This window comes from Typha latifolia, chromosome 13, assembly GCF_019914945.1.
Source record: "Typha latifolia isolate L0001 chromosome 13, TyphaL0001v2, whole genome shotgun sequence".
Lineage (NCBI taxonomy): Eukaryota > Viridiplantae > Streptophyta > Magnoliopsida > Poales > Typhaceae > Typha > Typha latifolia.
This window is the reverse complement of record NC_133098.1, coordinates 906,496-927,486: the sequence shown is the minus strand read 5'-3', so window position 1 is coordinate 927,486 and position 20,991 is coordinate 906,496. Positions and strand designations below refer to the sequence as shown.

General features: G+C 38.3%; 7 protein-coding genes across 7 annotated transcripts; 1 reads left to right on the top strand and 6 right to left on the bottom strand.

The window, feature by feature from the left end:
* Positions 1–32: 32 nt before the first annotated feature.
* On the bottom strand, positions 33–749 carry LOC140800212 (uncharacterized). Its single transcript, XM_073154884.1, has one exon. It carries the CDS (start codon positions 645–647, stop codon positions 252–254), a length of 396 nt encoding a protein of 131 aa, XP_073010985.1. The 5' UTR covers positions 648–749; the 3' UTR covers positions 33–251.
* Positions 750–1,116: 367 nt separating this feature from the next.
* On the bottom strand, positions 1,117–1,914 carry LOC140800210 (16.0 kDa heat shock protein, peroxisomal-like). The gene is made up of 2 exons (XM_073154880.1): positions 1,611–1,914; positions 1,117–1,529 (listed from the first exon to the last, which is right to left on the bottom strand). Exons 1-2 carry the CDS (start codon positions 1,750–1,752, stop codon positions 1,255–1,257), a joined length of 417 nt encoding a protein of 138 aa, XP_073010981.1. The 5' UTR covers positions 1,753–1,914; the 3' UTR covers positions 1,117–1,254.
* A 1,763-nt stretch (positions 1,915–3,677) lies between these two features.
* On the bottom strand, positions 3,678–6,140 carry LOC140800018 (plasmodesmata-located protein 7-like). The gene is made up of 3 exons (XM_073154646.1): positions 5,321–6,140; positions 4,116–4,214; positions 3,678–4,038 (listed from the first exon to the last, which is right to left on the bottom strand). The coding sequence occupies exons 1-3, from the start codon at positions 6,066–6,068 to the stop codon at positions 4,031–4,033; spliced, it is 855 nt and encodes a 284-aa protein (XP_073010747.1). The 5' UTR covers positions 6,069–6,140; the 3' UTR covers positions 3,678–4,030.
* A 1,634-nt stretch (positions 6,141–7,774) lies between these two features.
* On the bottom strand, positions 7,775–9,662 carry LOC140799506 (probable peroxygenase 5). Its single transcript, XM_073153831.1, has 6 exons — positions 9,302–9,662; positions 9,042–9,158; positions 8,880–8,965; positions 8,610–8,704; positions 8,134–8,259; positions 7,775–8,043 (listed from the first exon to the last, which is right to left on the bottom strand). The coding sequence occupies exons 1-6, from the start codon at positions 9,321–9,323 to the stop codon at positions 7,893–7,895; spliced, it is 597 nt and encodes a 198-aa protein (XP_073009932.1). The 5' UTR covers positions 9,324–9,662; the 3' UTR covers positions 7,775–7,892.
* Positions 9,663–11,623: 1,961 nt separating this feature from the next.
* Positions 11,624–12,998, bottom strand: LOC140799751 (nudix hydrolase 17, mitochondrial-like). The gene is made up of 4 exons (XM_073154209.1): positions 12,515–12,998; positions 12,306–12,417; positions 12,006–12,218; positions 11,624–11,899 (listed from the first exon to the last, which is right to left on the bottom strand). Exons 1-4 carry the CDS (start codon positions 12,958–12,960, stop codon positions 11,786–11,788), a joined length of 885 nt encoding a protein of 294 aa, XP_073010310.1. The 5' UTR covers positions 12,961–12,998; the 3' UTR covers positions 11,624–11,785.
* Positions 12,999–17,191: 4,193 nt separating this feature from the next.
* Positions 17,192–17,958, top strand: LOC140800140 (uncharacterized). The gene is made up of 2 exons (XM_073154805.1): positions 17,192–17,254; positions 17,422–17,958. Exon 2 carries the CDS (start codon positions 17,424–17,426, stop codon positions 17,655–17,657), a length of 234 nt encoding a protein of 77 aa, XP_073010906.1. The 5' UTR covers positions 17,192–17,254; positions 17,422–17,423; the 3' UTR covers positions 17,658–17,958.
* A 261-nt stretch (positions 17,959–18,219) lies between these two features.
* Positions 18,220–20,611, bottom strand: LOC140799584 (uncharacterized). The gene is made up of 5 exons (XM_073153963.1): positions 20,215–20,611; positions 19,683–19,849; positions 19,290–19,589; positions 18,919–19,182; positions 18,220–18,792 (listed from the first exon to the last, which is right to left on the bottom strand). The coding sequence occupies exons 1-5, from the start codon at positions 20,582–20,584 to the stop codon at positions 18,424–18,426; spliced, it is 1,470 nt and encodes a 489-aa protein (XP_073010064.1). The 5' UTR covers positions 20,585–20,611; the 3' UTR covers positions 18,220–18,423.
* Between the last annotated feature and the right edge of the window lie 380 nt (positions 20,612–20,991).

Genomic DNA, 20,991 nt, shown 5'->3' with positions numbered 1-20,991 from the left:
ACGCAAATTTCTTTAATCCTTCAACAATTCACTTAGACAAGGAAAGAGAATCTTATATAGGTATTAAGTCAGTAATCATAGATCACAAGTAACCTCCATAACAAGATCAATTCATTTTATGAGAAGAACCACATAAGCAGCGTATACGGATCAAAAGCGCATCAACCACATCAAAAACACAAACAAGAACAGAGACAATACTAAGCAAGTAAAGGAAGAGTTTCAAGAAACTCCCGCTCAATAGATCTGGCTCACTCCTGGCGCTTAAGCTTCTCCACGCGCTGGTTGAGCTGCTCGAGCCGGACGACGAGGGAGGTGACAGAGAAGAGGAGCCAGTAGAGGATCAGCGCGGCGGCGATGAGGAGGGCGTTTCGCTGGCTCTTCATGATGGATTTCTGGTGACGGAGGTGCTCGGCCGGCGTGCACGCGTGCTCCTGATCGCAGGTGGGACGCGTCTCGTACTTCCAGTAGATGTCCAGGAGCAAGAAGAGGCAGAAGGGTATAACCGAAAGCATCGGCTTCAGGGCGCTGCGCACCGCCGCGATCATGCCGCGGCGGAGGCCGTCGAAGCCGGGCAGAGTAAGGAGGAGGAGCATGATCGCCTCCGCGCCGGCAGCGTAGCCGAGTACAACCCACTCCAAGGCCATCGGGGAGATAGATCGAGGTGAAGCTTAACCCTAACTTCAGGGGAGAAGAGGTCGTCGATTTGGGAGAGGGAGAAGTGGAGAAAGAAGGGAGGGTCGGCTAGTTTTAATGGGGAAAGTTGGGGTCGGTGCCTCGTAGGTGGGTTCAGATCGTTTGGCTCATTGTCCGATCAGCACGTGGCACGAATCGTAACGGTATGTGTACACAGATCCGCCGTTGAGTCTTGGGCTTGGGCTTGGGCTTTGCAGGCTGGAGAATTTTGACAGAACATTTGAGTCAAAAGGACGCGTTTAATTTTAACACTAACTTTTTCTTTCTGATGAAAAATTTTAACACTACTTTGCTTCGTTACGAAGATTGGAATATAAAATGACGAATACTATTTGTTTAAGATAATTTACTTGAGATTTTTTTTAATTTCAATTCAGTTACACACAAACTTGTTGATTTAACGATGTTTGCATGGTGAAGTTGTGAAGTGCACTCGCACTTATAATCGATTCCTTGTGGATGAGATCCAAGATTTACATACATAAGCATTACAACACACGTTTCGATTTATTCTAACCCCAACCTTATCTATCTATCTCTTATTCTCTGTCCGTAGATTCACAGCTTGCTAGAGACGGTAATAGTCCTGGGCTTGGGCTTCGCCGGGATGGGCTCCTTCGGGATCACAACGGTGAGTACACCATTCTCCACCTGGGCCTTAATCTGATCCGCCCGAACGTGATCCGGCAACGCGACCTCCCTCGCGAACTCCCCTTTCCCCCTCTCCGCCACGTGCCACACCGCATCCTTGGGGGTCTCCTCCTTCGCCTCGCCTCTAATGCTAAGCACGTTGCCCTCCTCGAGCTGGACTTTGATCTCCTCCCTCCCAAGTCCTAGAAACTAAAATCATTAGTAGAACTGTAGAGGAGGATGAAGAAGGGGAGGCAGGAGGTGGGGAAAAGGGCTGGCTGTACCTGGGACGTTGATCTTGATAAGGTGGGAGGAGGAGGTCTCGATCCAGTCCATGGAGCCGGCGGCGGATCCGTGCCATTCGCGGAGGACCGGAGGGCTCCACACGAGGCGGCGGAACGGATTGCCGAAGAAAACGTCCGCCATTAAATTGGAGTAGTGCAGTAGTGCGTGGATTGGGATTCGATGGAATTTAGTAGACGACGAGGTTCTGGAGAAGCCGGGAAGAGGATTGAAGCTTCTCGAAGCGATATCTGACAACTTCTGGGCCAGGCTATGTAACGAAGAAGCCCAACATGGTGCCTCGTGATTCACTCATGCTTGTGAATCTCAATGCAACGTTTCTATAGTAGTTTAGTAGGCTGGGCCACAGATAGGTACACTATCTGTCTATCCATCAAGGTATGATCTACCCCAAGATCCACAAGTATTTGTCTATATGACTATATGAGCGTTCTTTCTTATCTAGAGTTAATTATTTATTAATTAATTTAATAAAGATTTAACGTTTAAGATCGTTGGTATAATAAGAATGCAAAAAAAATTAAAAAATATTATTGGTTTAATAAATAATAATAATTATTTAAATAAATTACCTTAGCATATTATTTTTTTGATAATTATATTATATTAATATATCAACATAAGTATATTGATGTCTTTTTATAATCAAATCATGAAAATTTAATTAAATTTTATCTCTTTGATTAATTTTTTTTATTTACATATATCTTTCAATAGTTTAAAATAAAATTTAATAAGTCATATTTAAATAGAAGTTTATCTCCAAATAATTAAATTTAAATTATTTAGTACTAAATAATATATCATATAATAATAATATCTATCACAATGATATATAAGATAAATCTTAACGGAAGAAAATAATATATAATCCGAAAGTTAAGCTCGCATAATTAAATTTTTTTAACTAATATGTTTTTTTTTATATAACATGCTTTTAGAACCGGCTCAAAAAATCGGTATTGAGTATAAAAACCGTCTATCATGCAAGTTAAATTTAGATTATAATTTTATAAGGGATATTAAAGTATTTACATATATATATATATATATATATATATATATATATATATATATATATTTGCAGAAAGTTACTACTAAGTCAAAGTGGAGTGGTTAGTCCTTCTACAACTTTGAGCTATTCTGGGCTCATCGCCTATTGAGAGTGCTAGGCACTAATGGCTTCAATAGTATAAATTACTGCTACTTCTAGAGATAAACATATCTTGAACTTGCTAGTTCCTTCTTCTTCCCTATGATTTGAAAGGAACAAAAGGAGCAACCCCCACATTAAAAGTCAAAACACTAGAGCTAAAGCAGCAAAGTAAATTTTAAAAAAAAAAGTAGCAAAGTGGATTGGTGACCTCCTGCTGTAGTCTTGCAGTTTGTGTTATCTTTCTTTTATAGAACTATTTGGTGGTCTGCAACTTTGGTTTATGTTAATGTCTTTGACACCTTGATCATGAAGGGGAGTACAATGGTGTTAGGCCCACCACACCATTTCTTCTTTTTTTTTCAAAAGCTATGCTTTTGCTTCACTTATCCTTTTGTTTTCTTGTTGCTAACTGATTAGCCCATTGAGTGCTAATTCTGATAGTTAGCTAAAAGCTTGGCTTTACTACTGCACAGGTTAAAATAGATCATAAGAAATACTAGTTAGATAGAATGCAATGTATTATTCTACATCAGAAACTTCTAGCTTTAGGAGACTAGTAGAAGAATAACCAGCAAGTGGAGAATGGAATTGAACTATATTTGTTGGTGGTTTATATCATAACATTGTATTTTTGAATCCCATTGGCAAACAAGATGGCCCACAGGGATCATAAAGCATTGATCCTGTTACCTTCCTAATTGCATAACTACCTGCAGTTAAGTGATAAGCTTGAAATAATTGAGTAGGTGAGAGGGAAGGATACCATTTGCTTTTAATAAACAAAGCACACCCTCCTTAACTTAGACAACATGTACATGAATCCACCTCATCATCCATTGATGTGTCTCAGAAATGACCACCTAAAGAGACAAAGTCCATCATGCACACATGATAAGTTGATAACCCTGGAGAAAGTTTCATAATTTATTTTAGCCATGAACAATTACAAGGAAACAATTTATATGTAGCTAATTAATACATAAATGATCATCCCATACGTGGGGTAGAGCTGGAATCTTGTCTTTCTTCTTCTTCTTTTTCCCAGTACTTCAATGAAGCATGCACCTCCTCTATCACTTCTTTCCAGTCCCTCCTCCACTCTTCCAAAAAGGGCCCTCTTCTTTTAATGAACAATTCAAAAAGGATCTCCCAAAAGATAAAGAGAAGTAAAGTAAAGTAAAAGTAACAAAGAGCAATTGCCAAAGACCCAATAACAGAGAAGTTATTGACCACATTTGCCATTTCTTATTTACCTGCAATTAATTACATTAAAAAAAAAGTTAGAGAAGGTAAACAATTCAAGAACAAATGCATAAAGCTTAATCCTCACCATTTCCAGCTCTTCTGATGAAGGAGAGGAAGACAATTATGAGGGCAACTCCGGCCATGAGCCCAATTATAATTGCAAGAGTTTTCCCAGCTTGATCTCCTACAAGGAAAAAAAAAGGGAACTAGTCTTAAAATATTTAAAGGTAATTAAGATTCAAAAGATCAAAAAGCTAAAAAGGAAGAACTTTTGATTCATTTAGCTTTAGGTCTCCTTTACAATAAGCCAGTGTCCTTACTACTTGGCCTTAGCCAAAGTTGCTTGTTTCTTTTTATATTTTATACTTAGATGAGGATATTCTAGAGATAGGGTAAAGTTGCATGGCTAGTTGGCCACCAAACTATGTCGAATATTTGAGTGAATCAATTAATGGGCAAACTTTGGAAGTATTAGATATAAATATATATATATATAGCCATCTCATTACAGCTTGTAAGACTTCTAAGCCAAAAAAAAAAAAAATTTATATGCCATGAAAAAATTAATTATCATTTTATACTAAGAATATATTTAATCTTTTCATGTAAGAAATTGATAATGCTTTTGTGCAAATGTTGCTTGTACCAAATGAATGAGCTTGTATGCAGATATATTTTAAGTCCTCATTACCTAACCTTGAGAATTATCTCATTCGTTTCGTTTTGCATTACCCATGGATCATTGCATCTACAATACTCAAATTAATCGAATTAAGTTATGTAGTTATAAATTTAATGAAGATTGACTTTTGACTGATAGAGACCAAATTATTTATATTAATCCCAACTCCTCACACTTATTAATATTTTCTCATCAAGTAAACCTTGAGTCTCCTAATAAATCATATGCTATCATTTTGTATCTACGTCACCAGATAAGCTCAACCTTTCAAGACTACACCTAACAACAAAAGTCTACAGCCAAATCCATAAATAACGTATAATTTGTCCACCATAATATCTCTAAAAAAATATACTATGTTTTGTGTGAATACCCCTCTAAAGTCACGTATATATATATATGCCCTAAAAATTTAACGACCTTTTTTTTTTGCATGAAAAGATGTTAAATTGTTTGATCGAGTGATGCCTTAGCGTACATTCGATAGCATGGTGAAACTAAAACTCATATATACACATAAATAGTGATTTTGTTTAAAGAGGTATTTTTAGGAAAAAAGAAAGAAAAAGGCAGAAGAAATTAAGAGGTGAGGATAAGCAAGAGCTTACCGTGTCCGACGTGAGAGGGAGAGTAACCGCCGTTGTAGGACCAGTACCTGGCGTAGCACTTCCCAAGGTAGACCTCCCCGGACGCCGAGGAGCTGCACGCTGCCTTGAGCTGGCCCGCCGCCGTCGACACGCAGTCGGAGCAAGCCTTGGCGCTGAGGTCCCCCACGCACTGCGACATGGCCTGGACGTACCCCGCCCCGCCGACCCGGTACGCGCCGCCGACGAGAGAGCCTACGGCGGCGTCACGCATCCCGATGAAGGACACCGATCCGTCGGGTCCGCCGCCTCCGCCGCTGCCCTGGTCGGCGGAGCATTTCTTGTAGAGGAGCGTGTTGTCGGGCTTGCCGAGGAAGGAGTCGTTGCCGTAGCGGATGAAGCATGCGCGGAGCTGCACGGCGGCGCCGGCGGCGAATGGGCAGAGGGTGGAGAGCTGGGAGAGGGCGGAGCGGACGCAGGAGTCGCAGGCAGAGAGGGGGAGGTCGGAGCGGCACTGGAGGAGCCCGGACACGAGCGGCGGAGAAGGGGAGGAGAAGTTGGCGTAGGAGGTGAAGTCGGCGGCGTTGGTGAGGGAGGTGAGGACGGAATCGACACTGTACTCGTAGGCGGAGCCGGCGTCGTACCGCGGCTGGGAGCAGCCGGCGTAGACGAAGCCGTTGTAGTCGTCGGCGCCAATGACCAAAATAACCCTCGACGTCGACGAGAGTAAGGGAACTAGTAGGAGAGTAAAAAGGAGATGAAAAGAAGTCATATCTCGTTCTTTTCTGGAGCTTGAGAAGGAGGAGGAGAAGTAGAAGGGGAGTTCTAATAGAAGGAAATTAAGGGATATATATGCATATTTATATGGGAGGAAAAGTTTAAGGTACGTGAAGTGGAATCCTTTTAGCAATGTTCTTTAATTAAACTGGAAAAAGCTACTTGGATTTGAAGCAAAAAATAAAAAGTTCAAATTATTGGAACAAACAATGGTCAATTATCCTTCTTCTTTTAAAAAAAAAATAATTTTAAAAAAATAATTTTTATCAAAATTTTAAAAAAGCATTAAATAAAATAGGAATTAGCTCCTCTTAATCTCTCATTAACGAATGTCTTAGATGTATTGTATTTAAGGGCTCTACTGTAATTAAAGCCTGTTACACTAGCGTGGGTAACAACTTAGCTAGTAGTTATACCCCCGTCAAACCGGGTTAGTAGGGTGTGGCTTGATCCACCCTCTGATGTTTTTTAAAATAATTTTTTTTTATCAAAATTTGCACGAGAAAAGAAAACAAAAGAGAAATATAATTATTTGTGGGGACCGTTCACATATACTTCTTATCAAAATTTAATTGGAGAAATTTATCAAAAATATTATTTATTTTTATTTTTATTATTATTCACGCTTTACTATGGATACGTATACTTCTATCTTTTTTAACGCCTCAAATATATTTTTTACCTGGCAAAACCTTCTATAGAATTCTCTTCTTTTGCCACTATTTATAATTTGTAATCTTTTCCTACTAATAAATTTCAATTGAGGAGCTCAGCCCTCATTTTCTCTTAAAAAATTAAGGCAAGATATGGAGTTTTTTCTCCATAATTTTTTCATTGGATTAATTAGCAAATGGATTAAGTGTACTTTGTTGTCCATAGAGCCTAAAGCTGTGAAATTATATCTTCTTGACTTAAATTTGACACTTTTTTTTATCTTTAGTCCAGCAATTAATCCCTCTTGTGGTTTTGCATAGCATCTATACTGGTCCAAGTTTATCTGAAAACATTCCGGAATATATTGAGCTAAAAAACAGAGGGGCTTAATTGAAAGATTGGCCTATCCTTATCGTTATATTATTCAATGCTTACTCCTTAATTTAATGCCGTGTTCTATAAGAAGTAACATTAAAAGAATATCACCTATATGCCCTATTATAATTAAATTGTACATACCATAACGTAAAAAAAAAAAAAAAAAACTAATTTATATATGATCTACTAGTACGAGCGAAAATGGATTAGTTAGAGGTCAGATAATATAAAATTATATATGTATCTTTTATTTTCAGGCATGAATTTGGATATAAAAATCGGTAAAAATGTATGATATAATTATTATATATATATATATATATATATATCACAATCTGAATAACTGAATATATATGAATATTAGGCTCTAAGTTAGTATATTGATTCGGGTACTATTCTTCAACCCATATATACATCTGCACATATTATTCAAGTACAAAAATAAATTTGAATATCAAGACTAATATAAAATCTCAATCTATATCTGTCAAAGTTCGAACGCAGAATCAAATGGGTTCAGATTAAATCCGACCAGTTCTCACTCCTATCTCCTAATTTTATTTGTATGTTAGATAGAGTTATGTGTTCCTCACTGTTTATATACTCCAATCCTTTCAGGTATATTTGCAGAAATGATTTACATCATATGCTTCATTACTAGTAAGTTAATTTGCTTACCAAACCTGAACAATATATTTCACAATAATTTATATTGCACTAAGATACACTCTACACAATATGTTTACATTCATAAATATGTCGTATAAAAACTATAAAATCTATCATCTCATGCTTTCTTTTGATTTAATTTCCTCTCCTCCTCCAGTTTGAGAAATAAGCTTCCATCATAAACAGCTCTAATGGTGTCCTTGTGAAGTAATCCATCTTTATCCTTGCACAGAGAGAAAAGGAGCTTCCACTCGGTCGAGCTAGCGATCCTGCAATGGATCACAACAAAAAGGAATCAAATGAATAATTTTAACCTTCTGGTTTTATTATATAACTTCTCTAAGAACAAGATTAATTACCATGAGCTGTAGTCTTTTGGAGTGCGATTAGCTTTAAGCATCTCCTCTAACTCTTTTGATGTCAATCCATTGGGATTGGTGTGAGCATGCTTCTTAAATATCTCTTCAAACTTTTCAGGAACAAACCTACAAGAAGATGAATTCAAGAGGTTAATTAATGAGATATCTTTTGCCTAAGTTTATCCTCACATATTAATTAGAGTAAATGACAGTTTACCGTGCCGTGATTTAGCTTAATCTGAGAATTGTAGAAGTAATTTAGTCATTCAGTGAATTACTTATGTCAGAAAACATTAGCAGCAATAAACTACTATGATTTGGATCATAGGAATCGAAATCGACCCAAATCATAGGCAGAGGATAAACCATAATTTACCTTGTAAATTACTAGTCTCCAAGTTTTATTGCTAACTCACGATTCATACATTGGAAACGCATTACAACTATTTAATCATGTAATGAGAATGAAATTTTACCTTCCCTCGGTGTCGTAAACACCCGAATCACTTCCATGTTTCCCTTTACTAATGTTCTTCACATAAATGGGAAGACTTGGTGATGTGAATTTTCCCTGCATTCGATAAATAAAGGACTACTAAGAGGAATGAATTATTTTAGTAACTTTCTCTTAATCTTTTTGGATCATTAATGGAGATCACTAACTCAAGTAAGAATCTTCTAGTAGTGAACTAAGTGCACTTTTTAAAACAACCAAAAATTTAGAGCAAGAGAGAGAGAGAGAGAACGATGCGAGTTTTGGGGGCGAGGAAGCCATTGATGAGCAGAGCACTCCCAGCGGATAACGCAACGCCACACCCGATGGCACGAAACCCTAACAAGTAAAAGCCAATAATTATAGTCTAATTATTCGCCAAATTAGCCAGCACTAAATAGTAACTAGTCTTAACCTTGGTACGTCTCCCGGGGATAAATGATGCCATCTTTATTCCTATCGAAGAAGGCTACGTGCTTTTGGAGTGGAGTCAGATCGCCGGCGTACATATCCATCGCCTCTTCTTTCCCTTCTGCAAAAATCGAATAAAGTTATCTCATAAGGAAAAACATCCATCCATCTCCTCTTCTTTCCCTTCTACAAAAATCGAGTAAAGTTATCTCATCTATCGATCTGTCTATCTATCTGTATGGTTTCAAAAGAAAGGAAACATACCATGAGCGGAAGACGACGCCATTATTAAAGCTCGGAGTTGGAAGAAAAAGAAGCTCCCAGAGAAAGGAATATGAGAGAGAGAGAGAGAGAGAGCCGAGGATAGTGGAGAGCGGGGTAGGCTCTTTGCTTAAAGCTACAAGGCATATTAATATACTCTGTTTGAGTCGAGGGAAATTTAGGAATCACAACCTGGATTCTGCTTTTATTATAGTTTACAGTAGGGTGGAACACCGGCATAAGAAAATAATAAGCACAAAATGGAGGGTGTGATTTGTAAAATTTCTTTTAATTTAGCTGGGGATTGGGCTCTCCTATTCCGATTGAGTGGAGTGGAATGGAAGCAAGAACGAGTCATCAGGATAGTTGGCATTAATGTGTGTGCAAGCTTCCAACAATGCTTGTGAAGTTACAACTTCCAGAAAAGATTTGAGGATTAGATTCTAAAGAAAAGGGGAAAAGTCGAGATTTGGTTCTTCCTTTTGAACCGTGTTCGGCCACTTGGCTTCTATCGTAGTTTCTGGTTAACTCTGCTATCATCGGATGATACATAGATAGATGCGTGGCGTAATTGTTAATGACGCTACATATATATATATATATATTACATTGAGTGTTTTCCTTTAATTCTGTTAACTGTAATGGGTCCTATTCAGAAATAGTAATTTTTTAAGAGATTTTTATAAATCACACCGAATATTTTATCTATTTTATATATTCACATCTTATTTTTAAAGATATTATAAACTGACCCTTTATTTTTCTCTATAATTCTTATTTAATATTATGATGTTATTTTAACCGACCAATTCACTAAAATGCATCTAATATTCTCTCACTTTCGATATCCTTTCACCGTCTTTCTCAATTAACTCATCTACCATCATCGTGGTCACTGTCATCGCCACCACCTTTCGTCATTTTTCTCCTTCTCATTTTTCTTCTTCTTTGGAAAGAGAAACAAATAAATAAGACATGAGTAATTTAGATATTTATAAATTATTTTATATATTATAATAAAAATATTTATTTTTTAGTACCGTCTAAGTTAATTCAGATATTAAATGAGAATTATAGAGAAAAAAAGGATGAGTCAGTTATAAAATTCTCAAAAACAGAATATAAATTATAAAATAAGTAAAATATAGGAATGTCATTTATAAAAATCTCTTTCTTTAATCGTTAACATGAAACTGATAATAGAGAAAACATCAAACAACCAATAGTTAAAAGAACACTTATTTCATACCCTTGTATTATTATGTATGATTATGTACTAAATTCAAGAAAACGATGTCAATGTCATCTCGAAACCTAAAAATAAAATCCACAAGTTTTTAGGATGATCTATTTTTTTTTTATCATTAATGAGCCGAAAAGTTAGATGTGGGCTGGACAAATAGCCAACTCTTCCTAGATACAGAATCATTTTAAGCTATATGTGTCGCCGAATAATTGTTCCAAACCAAATGCCGTCGAGATCTGCTCCAAACTATTGCATTGTCAAGCTGTTCTTCCAAACTAACTGCACTGCCGAGTCATTAATCGAATCGAGTCAGGCCATCAAACTACCAACCACTAAATAATTTCTCCATAATATTATTTAAGGTTGGAGTTAAACTCATGACTTCCTTGATTATGGGAAGGTACATACCAACTAGAGTTGGTTGGTTTATTAGGAGGATCTATTGTTCCGATCGACAGGCTGTTGCTAAATTATGCTGGGCCGAGTCAGGCCCAAGTTAGGTTTAGCCGGATTCATTTCCGGTGAGTTCTGATGGTATCCAATTTGAACTCATCCAAAAGTTGTCGGATTCTGGTGTCGGGTTATCTAAGTTGGGTAAAAAGTTGTCGCTGCTAACTCGGTGCAGTGCCGACACTCAACACGACGCCATTAATGCGTTACCCTGCACCGAACGACAATCTCAGACCAAGCAGTACAGATCAGCATGAACCAAATCCGTGTGCTCCTAATCCATTTATGTGGACAGGAGCTGAGAGTAGCTTTCATGTCCAAATTAACCAATAAAAGCTATAAATTATTGATTAGAGAGAGAAATTACTTATTACAAATTAAAAGAAAAAGAGGTAGGAAAGTCCCTTTCAAGTCTTAATCAGAGTGTCTAGTGGGAAATTAAGATAATGGTGGTGTGTATCATGCATCTAAGCAGAACTTCTTATTTCCACCCTGTTCTTGAAAAGGAAACATAAGACAAGGATGGTTACCATCTACATACAAACTACGGTGGGATAACCTCCTCTTGATCACATAAGAAAATAGAGAGGCTTTGTAAGAGCTTACAATTTCATCATAACAAGCACAGATTGACTCCAATTTGGAGTTGAGAACTCATCAATTCCATTCAATTTGAAGTCCTAAGACTCTGCACAAATTGTTACATTTCCTTCTCTCCAACAATTTTCAACTCTAAATCTTTGTAAGTTTTTGCTAGTATGTACAGCCAAATTGAGATTTTAGAAGTACTTTTATGCCAAGATAGTCTTCTGTCTACACGAATTTGCTAGACGAGAGACCAATCTATCAAGTGCTTCCCTCATCCACAAATGCTGGCATCCTTCTCTTGCTTCTGCCACTGTCACCTATAAATTTCACAAACAGAGAGTTGAAAGATTAGCACAAGCTCTTCCATTTGTTCGTTAATGGAGAAGAAAAGTATACATATATACATATATTTCTACTACCTACCCATTTCCTCTTGCGCACTGCCATCTCTGGCCATTGGAGTAGCTCCTTGGTGACATTCAAAGGGAACATGACACCCTCGTAGATTTGATCATATCTCCTGCTCCTATATCTCCAGTTACCGAGACGAGCCTCTACATCTCCTTGAACACCAGCCTCCTCTAATGCCTCTCGAAGAACAGCTTCGTCTATGTTTTCATCGATCTCCCAACCTCCCTGTTTGAAGATACCAAAGATTCGTAAGATGCAAAGAAGCAAAATTTCAAAAAAAATTAAAAAAATTAGTTTGCATTAATTGGTTACCTTGGGAAACATCATCCCATGCCCCTTCTGCGAAGTAATGACTAGAACTTCTACCGTGTCCTCGACATCAATATCGAATGGCTTGTCGTCTCTAAACTTGTAAGGGATGCATCTGCTCAGAAACCGGAAATTGAGTAAGATTTAGGGGGGGGGGAAAGATTCGATCTTTACAACGAACTAGATCGAGAATTAACGGGAAAATAACTCACCCCACAACGAGACGACCGCCGCCGCTGGTGTAGCGCTGCAACTCCCTGCCCTGGCGAGCCACCAAGCAAACCATTTTCGTCCTTCTTCGCTTACAGAAAAGAAGAAAAGGTACCAAATTTTTATAGGCAGTCCCCTGTTTTGCTCCGAAATTAGCGGATAGGATCAAGGAGAGAGAGGGGGGAGAGAAGAGAGGGGGGGGTGGGGTTTCTCGTTTCCTTTGCTTCTTGCTTTGTGGCCGTTGGGTTATCGCTCGATCTAATAATAGAAACAGCAGACGATATGGATGATTATATATAGAGAGAGGGGGGATGAGAGTTTTGAAGGAGGAGAGATGGGAGTAGTTGTCGTCGTTGTCGAGTAAGTTAAAAAGGCCAAGTGGGTCCGTAATGGAGGAAGAAGACAAAGCGCGTTTGATTCCCTCTCGCTTCGCCGTGGTTTCTCCCATCTCACTTCCGGGTTTCTGACACGGCCAGGGACACGGCGGACACGCGAACGCGAACGGGGCCGCGTATATCGCCGTCGAAAAGTGACTTTTGTGATCCGTTCTGTTTCTTTTTTGTGACTTTCGGGAAGTGATTGATACTTTTTAAGAGCCCAAACTTCTTTATAATGATAATACTCCCTCTCTAACTATCCGTTACAACGAATGGATAAGCTTAAACCCCCTTATTTCCTCACAAATAAAATGAAATAATATTTATGAAATTCTTTTTTTTTTTTTTCATTTTAGATAATGATTGCTCCTTTAACTACGCTGCGTGCTCCCTTCGTGATCATCCAATCATGTGGCCTCAAGCAAAATGACGGCTGACAGATCGAACCATTCTAGATTTTCTTTTTTTTTAAATTTTTTTTGTCAAAAAATTCTAGAAGATAAAACAAAGAAGATAAGAAAGTAAACAAAAGTCCGTGATAAAGATTTTTTTATATATAAAATAAATAAATATTGCCACGCAAAATTACACTCGTTTGCAAATTTACTTCTTCCACTTGGAAGTGTGTGACCCACCACCCCCCCCCACTGCAGTGGTATTCAATAATTTTCAAGGGGCCCAAACTTTTTGTGTTTCAACTCCAATATGATAGAATTAACGCGCTCTTTTGGAAAGTTTATATCCCCAGACAAATAGTGGGTCAGGATTACAACTGGATCTTCACTAGATGTTGTCCGGTAAATGACGAGATGCATCTTAATCAAGACAGCGACCCTGGTCGATGAGCACTAGGGTGGTATCCTAGTGCCAAATAGTAGGTGCCACAAAGTCTTAATCTTCGATTATGAATATCTACTCAAGTGGGGGGTTTTGATCACCTTTGACTTGTCCATGTCGGTTGCAACGTATTCGACGACTTTGATTATATCTTAGATTGAATACAGAGAGATTGAATATATAGGCCTGTAGGAATAATACGTGTGCGATCGATAGGTCGACACGCCCTAATTGATTCGAATGAGATTGGCCGACATCAAATCTCAATCACAGTCTAAATTATAGGAAGTGCAGTAGAATATAATTAGATGACATGATATGAATGAATTAACACGCAATCTTTAAACATTCTGTAACTTGACCCTTCATTTGTTTACATAATTTTTATGCAACATTCTTCTTATGTTATTTAACTAATTAATATTAATTCTTTACATAATTTATGTAACTATGTTAATTAAATTATTAAACCATATTTCAATCTAACTCATTCCACTAAATTAAAATTCTCTTCTAAAATTCAGATATAACCCTTTAAATAAAATCCAAGATCTATGCATTTTAGAATTTTTTTTTGTTGATAGATTTCCTTTTGAAAATAATTAGGTTAAGTTAATTTTGAATCAACAAATAATAAAAATGTAGGGTTTATCATTTAAAATTTCCTTCTTTTTTCTTTGAAAAAAATATATATAAGTTTATGAGTAGCTAATAATGTGTCACAAGACTATAATTATAGTGTCATTATAATTCATATGAACAAAACAGCAGGTGGGTAACAGATAACGTTATTTTTTATGTCAAAATAATAATAAAAAAAATAAAAAAAAGGGAGTTAGTGAGCACGTGAGAAGAACGTGTTGAAGACGGCTATGTTTCAAAGCCATGCGTTACACGTAGTCGATGGTGTAAATATTCCAGACTTCGCACGATAACGCGTTACGGCGCGCACCAGACCGAGCTTAATCCTTCGCTAATTAAATTTGCTAATAAATTAGTAGGTTGAGATTGGTCAACCATGAGAGGTCAATAAAATGGGAGGATGTTCAAAAGTCAACCCGATTAATCCACCGATATGAAATGATGCCATGGACCGGATTCTAATTTAGTATATAGTTTTATTTGTTTACTTTTTTTTTTTTATCGTGCCAAATGCCAATTCATCTTTAGCTCCACTAGCTTAAATTGGAAGAGATAAATTAAAGATCAAGGTAATAATAGGGATGGAGTTGACTCTCAAATTGTGGCATTGTGCAACTAATTGCCAAGTTTAATGGATTTAAATAAGATATAGTTATTCAACAAACATGTGTAAATAAAGTAAATTCTATACTTAGGGTGATTGATAATAAGGCGAAGAATTAAGCAAAATAAGCTCTCATGCACAAATAGAATTGGAGGGTGGAATGTTGATTGCCTTCGAGACTGACCTCCCACTTGGTAGAGGAAGCACGACAAAAGACTTGTCGAGTCCAAAAATGTCTGACAAGTTCAGCCACTAAAATATAATACAAGCGTAGAAGGGTTTGATCCGTAACTCGCTGCCAAATGATAGACAAAAGAAAAACAAACAAAAACAAATGAAAAATAGAAAAATGGGGGAACGAAGTAACCCCGCACTCCCACTTATTTCTATAGTTATATCCCCTCACAACCAACATATAATTGCCGAGAGAGAAGGCGGTATGATCAAGATTGCAAAAGGCGGCACAAAATGAAGGTGATGACATAGAGAAGATAAAGGCGGTGATTAGTCACAATAGAGGTGTCAAAGGGCATATAGTCAACAACTGCAAAATTTCAACGACAGAAGAAAAAAACTAGCATATAATTTGGAATGTGTTTTTAATTAGCACTCCCCTCGACCCAATAAATCACAAATATTCCATGCTTTTTTCATAAAAAAAATACCCTCTACCAGTATTACTAAGTGCTAAGTAGTTAATAGTAGCCCTAATCAATTAACAATAAATTTATTACAACCAAGGAAATCAATGGGCCGGATTTGGATCGATTAGGAGGTCTAGATGGGTTCAAATCTTATTATCTTGTCAAATTTTCAGCTAAAATATATTTTCCCCTCAGTATTACGTACATCCAAAAGAAAGAAAAATAAAATAAAATAAAAAAGCGTACAATTTAAACTGCTAATAAATTATTAAAAGTTAGACTAAGTTTTTGTACACGTTAAACATAGAGAGACCCTAGAGATCTAGCAAGTGTGTGCACGCGGCTAAGGAAATTATTGCAGCAACGAGACAATTCAAAAGAGGTAGATAGATAGCCTACAAATTTAGAAGACAAGGTTTCTTTATTATTATTATTATTATTATTATTTTTATTTTTATTGTTTTGTTTTTAATGCATGCACAATTGGAAGTAGTGGTGGAGTAGTCTCAAAGATTCACACAGGGTTTGGTAGTAGATGTTCCAAGTCTTCTTCTAGGGAGCCTTAGTTTTAGTCCATCAGGGAAGGCTGGATTTTGGCAATCGACGACGAATCCAATCTTCTCAAAATATTGGCAATAAATGCAATCAGCAAGACTCACATGGAGATTGTATTTGGTGGATGTCTTTGTTTCTTTCTATTTGGGTCTCCTTCTGTTTAGATTGATTCATCCGTAGATGATGTGAACAGTTATCTGTTTACAAAAAGGAGGGAAAACAAAGCTTACCATAGTCCACCCCCACTATATGTTTTGGATTATCCAATTAAACTATCAACTAAAAAGCACATTGGCCTATCTAATAAAATACTATAGCAGTATGGAAAGGGTGCTTTATAATAATTAGAAAAAATAAGGATTGATTTAGGTAGGCAATAAAAAAATATATTTCTTTTATCTTTTCCATGGACAAACGTCACGGGGGCGTGCTGGTGGCGTACCGGCACATGGCATGAGGGGGTGTCGTAGCTTCGCCACTCGTCATCGGCCTCATCATTGAGCTTGATGTTGTATGAGTTCGTGTCGGGTGCCTTAGCCTGAGAAAAGAAAAGAAAAGATTGAGAGAAAGATTGTTGGTTAAAAATTTAAATTACGGATCTGAATTTTTCTTCCTCACTCCCTCATGCTAGGGCACTGGATAACGTCGGCGCAGTTGATCTTTTCCAAATCTAAAAATTATTTTGGTCAAAGCTAAAGTTTAATTAATCACCTTGTGCTTTTGCCCCCTTTCACCGGTTAAACTTGTTTACTTAGCCCGAGATTTGATCAAAACCTAGTTTTACTTGGTCCACAATTGGATAACATTTTTTTTTAATAAATTGGACATTTGGCTCACCGTTTCCTATTGCGTGAACACCGAAACTAGGATACGTGTGCAATTTTTTTTTGGGGGATTAGAATTAGTCGATGTTCAATGCGTTGACCCGTATAACTGCCGACGTACTTCAATACCCCCCTCTCCCACACTGCCAAATGTCAACGCATGCTAATCCTGGTAATGCCGGGTTGGAAAGTCTCAACTTGTATTTAGGATTCCGTAAAAGAGATTGGTTTACACAAGACACTGGATCATATTTTCTACGTAAGTACCTGCTTTTCTCCGCATTAATTTGTTTTAAATCTACAGTTGACTTTATAGCATTCAATAATGATTCTATCTTTATTTTCCATCCTATGATCTATAAGAAGTAGTAAGAGATAGATCCGGAAAGGAGTAAACTGAGAAGATTTCTTTGTTCCCGGTTATAGATATGGAGAGCATCCATGGACAAGTGAGAGGAGAGGAGGAGATGACTAAGAAGGATGTGCATGAGTTAATCCACAGCCAAGTGAGGAAGATTAAGCAAGAGTATAAGAAGATCAAAGGTCAACTCGAGCAGCCTCAGGTTTTCGAGATAAGGCCCGTCTTTCGCAAGGATGAATCACGGCAGCGATCGCCGTCGCCGTTAGGGCAGATAGGCCGAGAAATCTCTGTCGGAATCTGAGAAGGATTGAGAAAGAAGTAGTAACGGAGGAAGTTTTCCCTGTTTTTCTCTTGTTTTGGTCGTATGACTCAATCCTTCTCTTGTAAAGCTTTAGGTGGTAGAGAAGGAAGTAGTTTAAGGTTTCATGGATCTCCTATGTCCTCCATGAATTCTACTTCTGGGCTTTGGTTCTTAGTTAGCATGTATATTTTCTTGATCCCTGCCTACTGAGATGCATGCCATGAAATATTTACTTGAAGAAGAACAAGAGAAAAATATTCTGTGCTTGTAAATTTATCTAATCAAAAGACTTTGTTATGTCCTTTTGATTTGTATGGGTTTTTCTCAACATTCAATTGCTTTTATTCCTTTCTTTGGAGCAAAACTTGGCAATGACCATGAAGCCCTGTCTCACCACCTCTCTGTCTTGCATCATGAAAATAATAACAAGATTATATCCGCAGATTAATTATGACACTTGCCCAAACAATTGAGATATCCAACCATAACATACAAAACAAGAGAGAGCACAACAGGGGAATAAGGGAATTTCCTATACCGCAAAAAACAAAAGAAGCTGAAATGGGGAAAATAGCTTTATCATTAATTTTCTACTTGAACTTGAACAGCCATTCAGCAAGTGTTTCCAGAGCTTCAGCAAATTGGAGCTCTATGTTTCAGCTAAAAAACAAAAGCTAGATCCAAGAGAAGTGCAAGAAAATTAAGGTACACAAAAAAATAGTGGTCAGACTGCAATCCACGAGCTGAATTTAGTTAAGCGAACAAATTAGGCGGTAGGTTTTTCCGCAGATAGCATCTTAACCCTCTGAGTAAGCTTTCGCATCACATCTATGATCATCAGTTTCTTTTGCATTCTGAATTGGACAGCTAACTCGGTTGAATAGGATGCACCTGCTTTTAACACGGACTCATCCTGCATTATCTTTGTGGGGAAATGTTCAAGCGCAATAACGCAAAGTGCAATAACGGTTCGGAGTGTTGCAGCTTCAATGGAAGAACCCAAAGGAGTTTCCTCTCTTAATGACATTAGAGTACTCAGATCATGCCTCTCTACTGTCTTGACATCAGTTGTAAGAAGCACCCGCAAAGCAGCCAATAAGCGACCATCGACCAACTCAGGACCTCCTAAGCTTACCTGACATAAACCAAAGTGAGGTTACTGCAACATAAAACTTAATAATATAGATGGGAATAGTCCATCTGCACTTGCAATTTGTATTCCGACACAGAAAGGAAGTAGAGAAGAGTTGAGATAAGAGACCTTAAGAATAGCTCCATCCCCCTGCAGATTTAGCTGTGCTAAGATCTCCTGCTGCCACTTAGCTGGAGATGAAATATTGGGAGAAGAAACTCCAGCTGCCATACTTGCAGCATCAAGAAGAGTACCGTCATATTTCAGTTCAACTTGGTCATATGGGTTTGATGGAATTACAAAACCATAATCAAGTAGGAATAAATCATTGCTTAAGCAACCATAGTTTAGTGTTACTGGCATGTCTGGCTCAATTTGATTTTCTGCTACAACCTGTGTAAATCAGAAAAAGTATATGGAATATTTAAATATATGAAACTTAGCAAACAACAAAAAGGGTATCAATACACATATCTATCAGCAATATTGGACGAACTTGCCTTAACTGACATATTTGGGCTACTTGCATTCTGTTCTTGAACAATTCGAGCATTTGGGTTAAAGCTATGGTTACACATATCAATAAGCGGAAGCAGCATAGGGGCCTCAGAGTGCTTTCCATCAGGAAGGATTTCACCATGCAAACGGAATGCTCGAGAGGAAACTGCTGACATGGCCCAGCCAAGAGATGACGCTTTTATATCTTGACCAGCAAAAGGATGATCCTTTGAGGTCACATCATTAAGTATAATTTTGACTTCTTTCTCAAAGTCAAGAAGAAAGCGGCATCTTTTATTTACCTGAAGAATATATAAATTCCACTGTCTTAGTTTGGGAAATAAAGACCCAGGATATGGATTAAATTAGTTCCACTATGTGCACGGTTATACAACCTGGTATAGAAGAGGAGCATATTGCAAATTCTTTATGTCATCCCCGGGAAAGAAGATAGGAACGGTGAAAGCTTCCGGCAAGTTACTGATGTAAGGCCACCAAAAGGAGCCAACTGTTGCCCTTTCCTGGAGAAGCCTCAAGCCCAATCTCATTGCCCATAGTTCCTCTGTCACATGCTCCCACAGGGTCCAATTCTAAAAACTGAGTATAACCCAATTGGCGAAATAGAAAGTTACTGCATTATACTACTAGAATCTGCAACTTTGTTCCAATGTATTGCAATCACCCATCAATAACAATTCAATAAGAGTTACACACCTATATCACAGCCTTCTTCCTAAATCATCAAACAAATAGTTAAGGGAAGGTGTGGTTATGGAGAGTGATTTTCCTTCACTGTATCCTTTATCCCCTTTTGATTATATTGCATAAAAATCCTATTTTTCTTTTGAAGTATAAAGAACTCTAGCATCAAAAGATCCACTTTAATACAAACTAAGCAAAAGTATTAGTAGAAAGTAAATCTATTACCGGGTACTCGGGTAGCCAATTGGACCAGAGCGGAGTGGGCCCCGTCATTGCCGTTACCGGTCGACGGGTGGAAGCGAAGTGGGAGGTGGTTCGGGAGGACGATGAGATCCGACCCGGTAGTGATTGCATCGGCGGCGACGACCCCGAGTCCATGGGAGGTGTGGTCGGCTATCTTGAGCCCCGGGTGGACGAAGCCGCCTTCTCTCTTCACCCACCGCATGAGGTCAGGCGGGTGCGGCACGAGGCGCGAGGCGGAGCATGTCAGCGCGCGGCGGTGGTTCAAGGAGAGGGTGGAGGAGAGCAGTATCTTGGAAGCGGCCGCCGAAGTCACCATTTTGGGGGAAGAAGAGATAAAATGCTTCGGCCTCATCGCCTGCGAGGCTACGAGTGTCGAGTGCGAGTAATGTGGACCGAGGAGTGGATAATAGTAGGCCCATTGGGCTCTAGAGATCCGAAGCCCACTATATGATCCAATCCGAATGTGGTCGTCGGATCCATACTTTTCCCGCCCATCTTGAACTCAAAATTCCGTGCCACACTGTAGAGAGAGAGAGAGAGAGAGAGAGAGAGAGAGAGAGAGAGAGTTTCATCTCGCAAGAATGGCGGAAGTCGAGAAAGAAGACAAGCGCCTACCTCGCGAGATCGCACGAATCCTAGACGAATGCCGTCTCTCCCACGCAGTCCAACCTCGAAAGCTAAAAGAGCTCTCTTCCTTCCGCTCCTCCTCCTCTTCTACCTTCTTCGCCGCCTTCGTGAAAGCCCTAACCCCACTCTTCG

Coding starts and splice junctions, on each gene's coding strand:
- LOC140799584 (XM_073153963.1), bottom strand. CDS start 20,584: ATGAGGCCGAAGCATTTTATCTCTTCTTCCCCCAAAATGGTGACTTCG. Junction 19,850..20,214: donor ATTGGCTACCCGAGTACCCG/GTAATAGATTTA, acceptor AGCATGTGACAG/AGGAACTATGGGCAATGAGA. Junction 19,590..19,682: donor ATGCTCCTCTTCTATACCAG/GTTGTATAACCG, acceptor TATATTCTTCAG/GTAAATAAAAGATGCCGCTT.
- LOC140799506 (XM_073153831.1), bottom strand. CDS start 9,323: ATGGCGTCGTCTTCCGCTCATG. Junction 9,159..9,301: donor GGCGTCGTCTTCCGCTCATG/GTATGTTTCCTT, acceptor CGATTTTTGCAG/AAGGGAAAGAAGAGGCGATG. Junction 8,044..8,133: donor CCAAAAGACTACAGCTCATG/GTAATTAATCTT, acceptor GATCCATTGCAG/GATCGCTAGCTCGACCGAGT.
- LOC140799751 (XM_073154209.1), bottom strand. CDS start 12,960: ATGGGAGAAACCACGGCGAAGCGAGAGGGAATCAAACGCGCTTTGTCT. Junction 12,418..12,514: donor GGCGGTCGTCTCGTTGTGGG/GTGAGTTATTTT, acceptor GTTTCTGAGCAG/ATGCATCCCTTACAAGTTTA. Junction 12,219..12,305: donor ATGGGATGATGTTTCCCAAG/GTAACCAATTAA, acceptor ATCTTCAAACAG/GGAGGTTGGGAGATCGATGA.
- LOC140800212 (XM_073154884.1), bottom strand. CDS start 647: ATGGCCTTGGAGTGGGTTGTACTCGGCTACGCTGCCGGCGCGGAGGCG.
- LOC140800210 (XM_073154880.1), bottom strand. CDS start 1,752: ATGGCGGACGTTTTCTTCGGCAATCCGTTCCGCCGCCTCGTGTGGAGC. Junction 1,530..1,610: donor TATCAAGATCAACGTCCCAG/GTACAGCCAGCC, acceptor TTTAGTTTCTAG/GACTTGGGAGGGAGGAGATC.
- LOC140800140 (XM_073154805.1), top strand. CDS start 17,424: ATGGAGAGCATCCATGGACAAGTGAGAGGAGAGGAGGAGATGACTAAG.
- LOC140800018 (XM_073154646.1), bottom strand. CDS start 6,068: ATGACTTCTTTTCATCTCCTTTTTACTCTCCTACTAGTTCCCTTACTC. Junction 4,215..5,320: donor TCCCTCTCACGTCGGACACG/GTAAGCTCTTGC, acceptor TTTTCCTTGTAG/GAGATCAAGCTGGGAAAACT.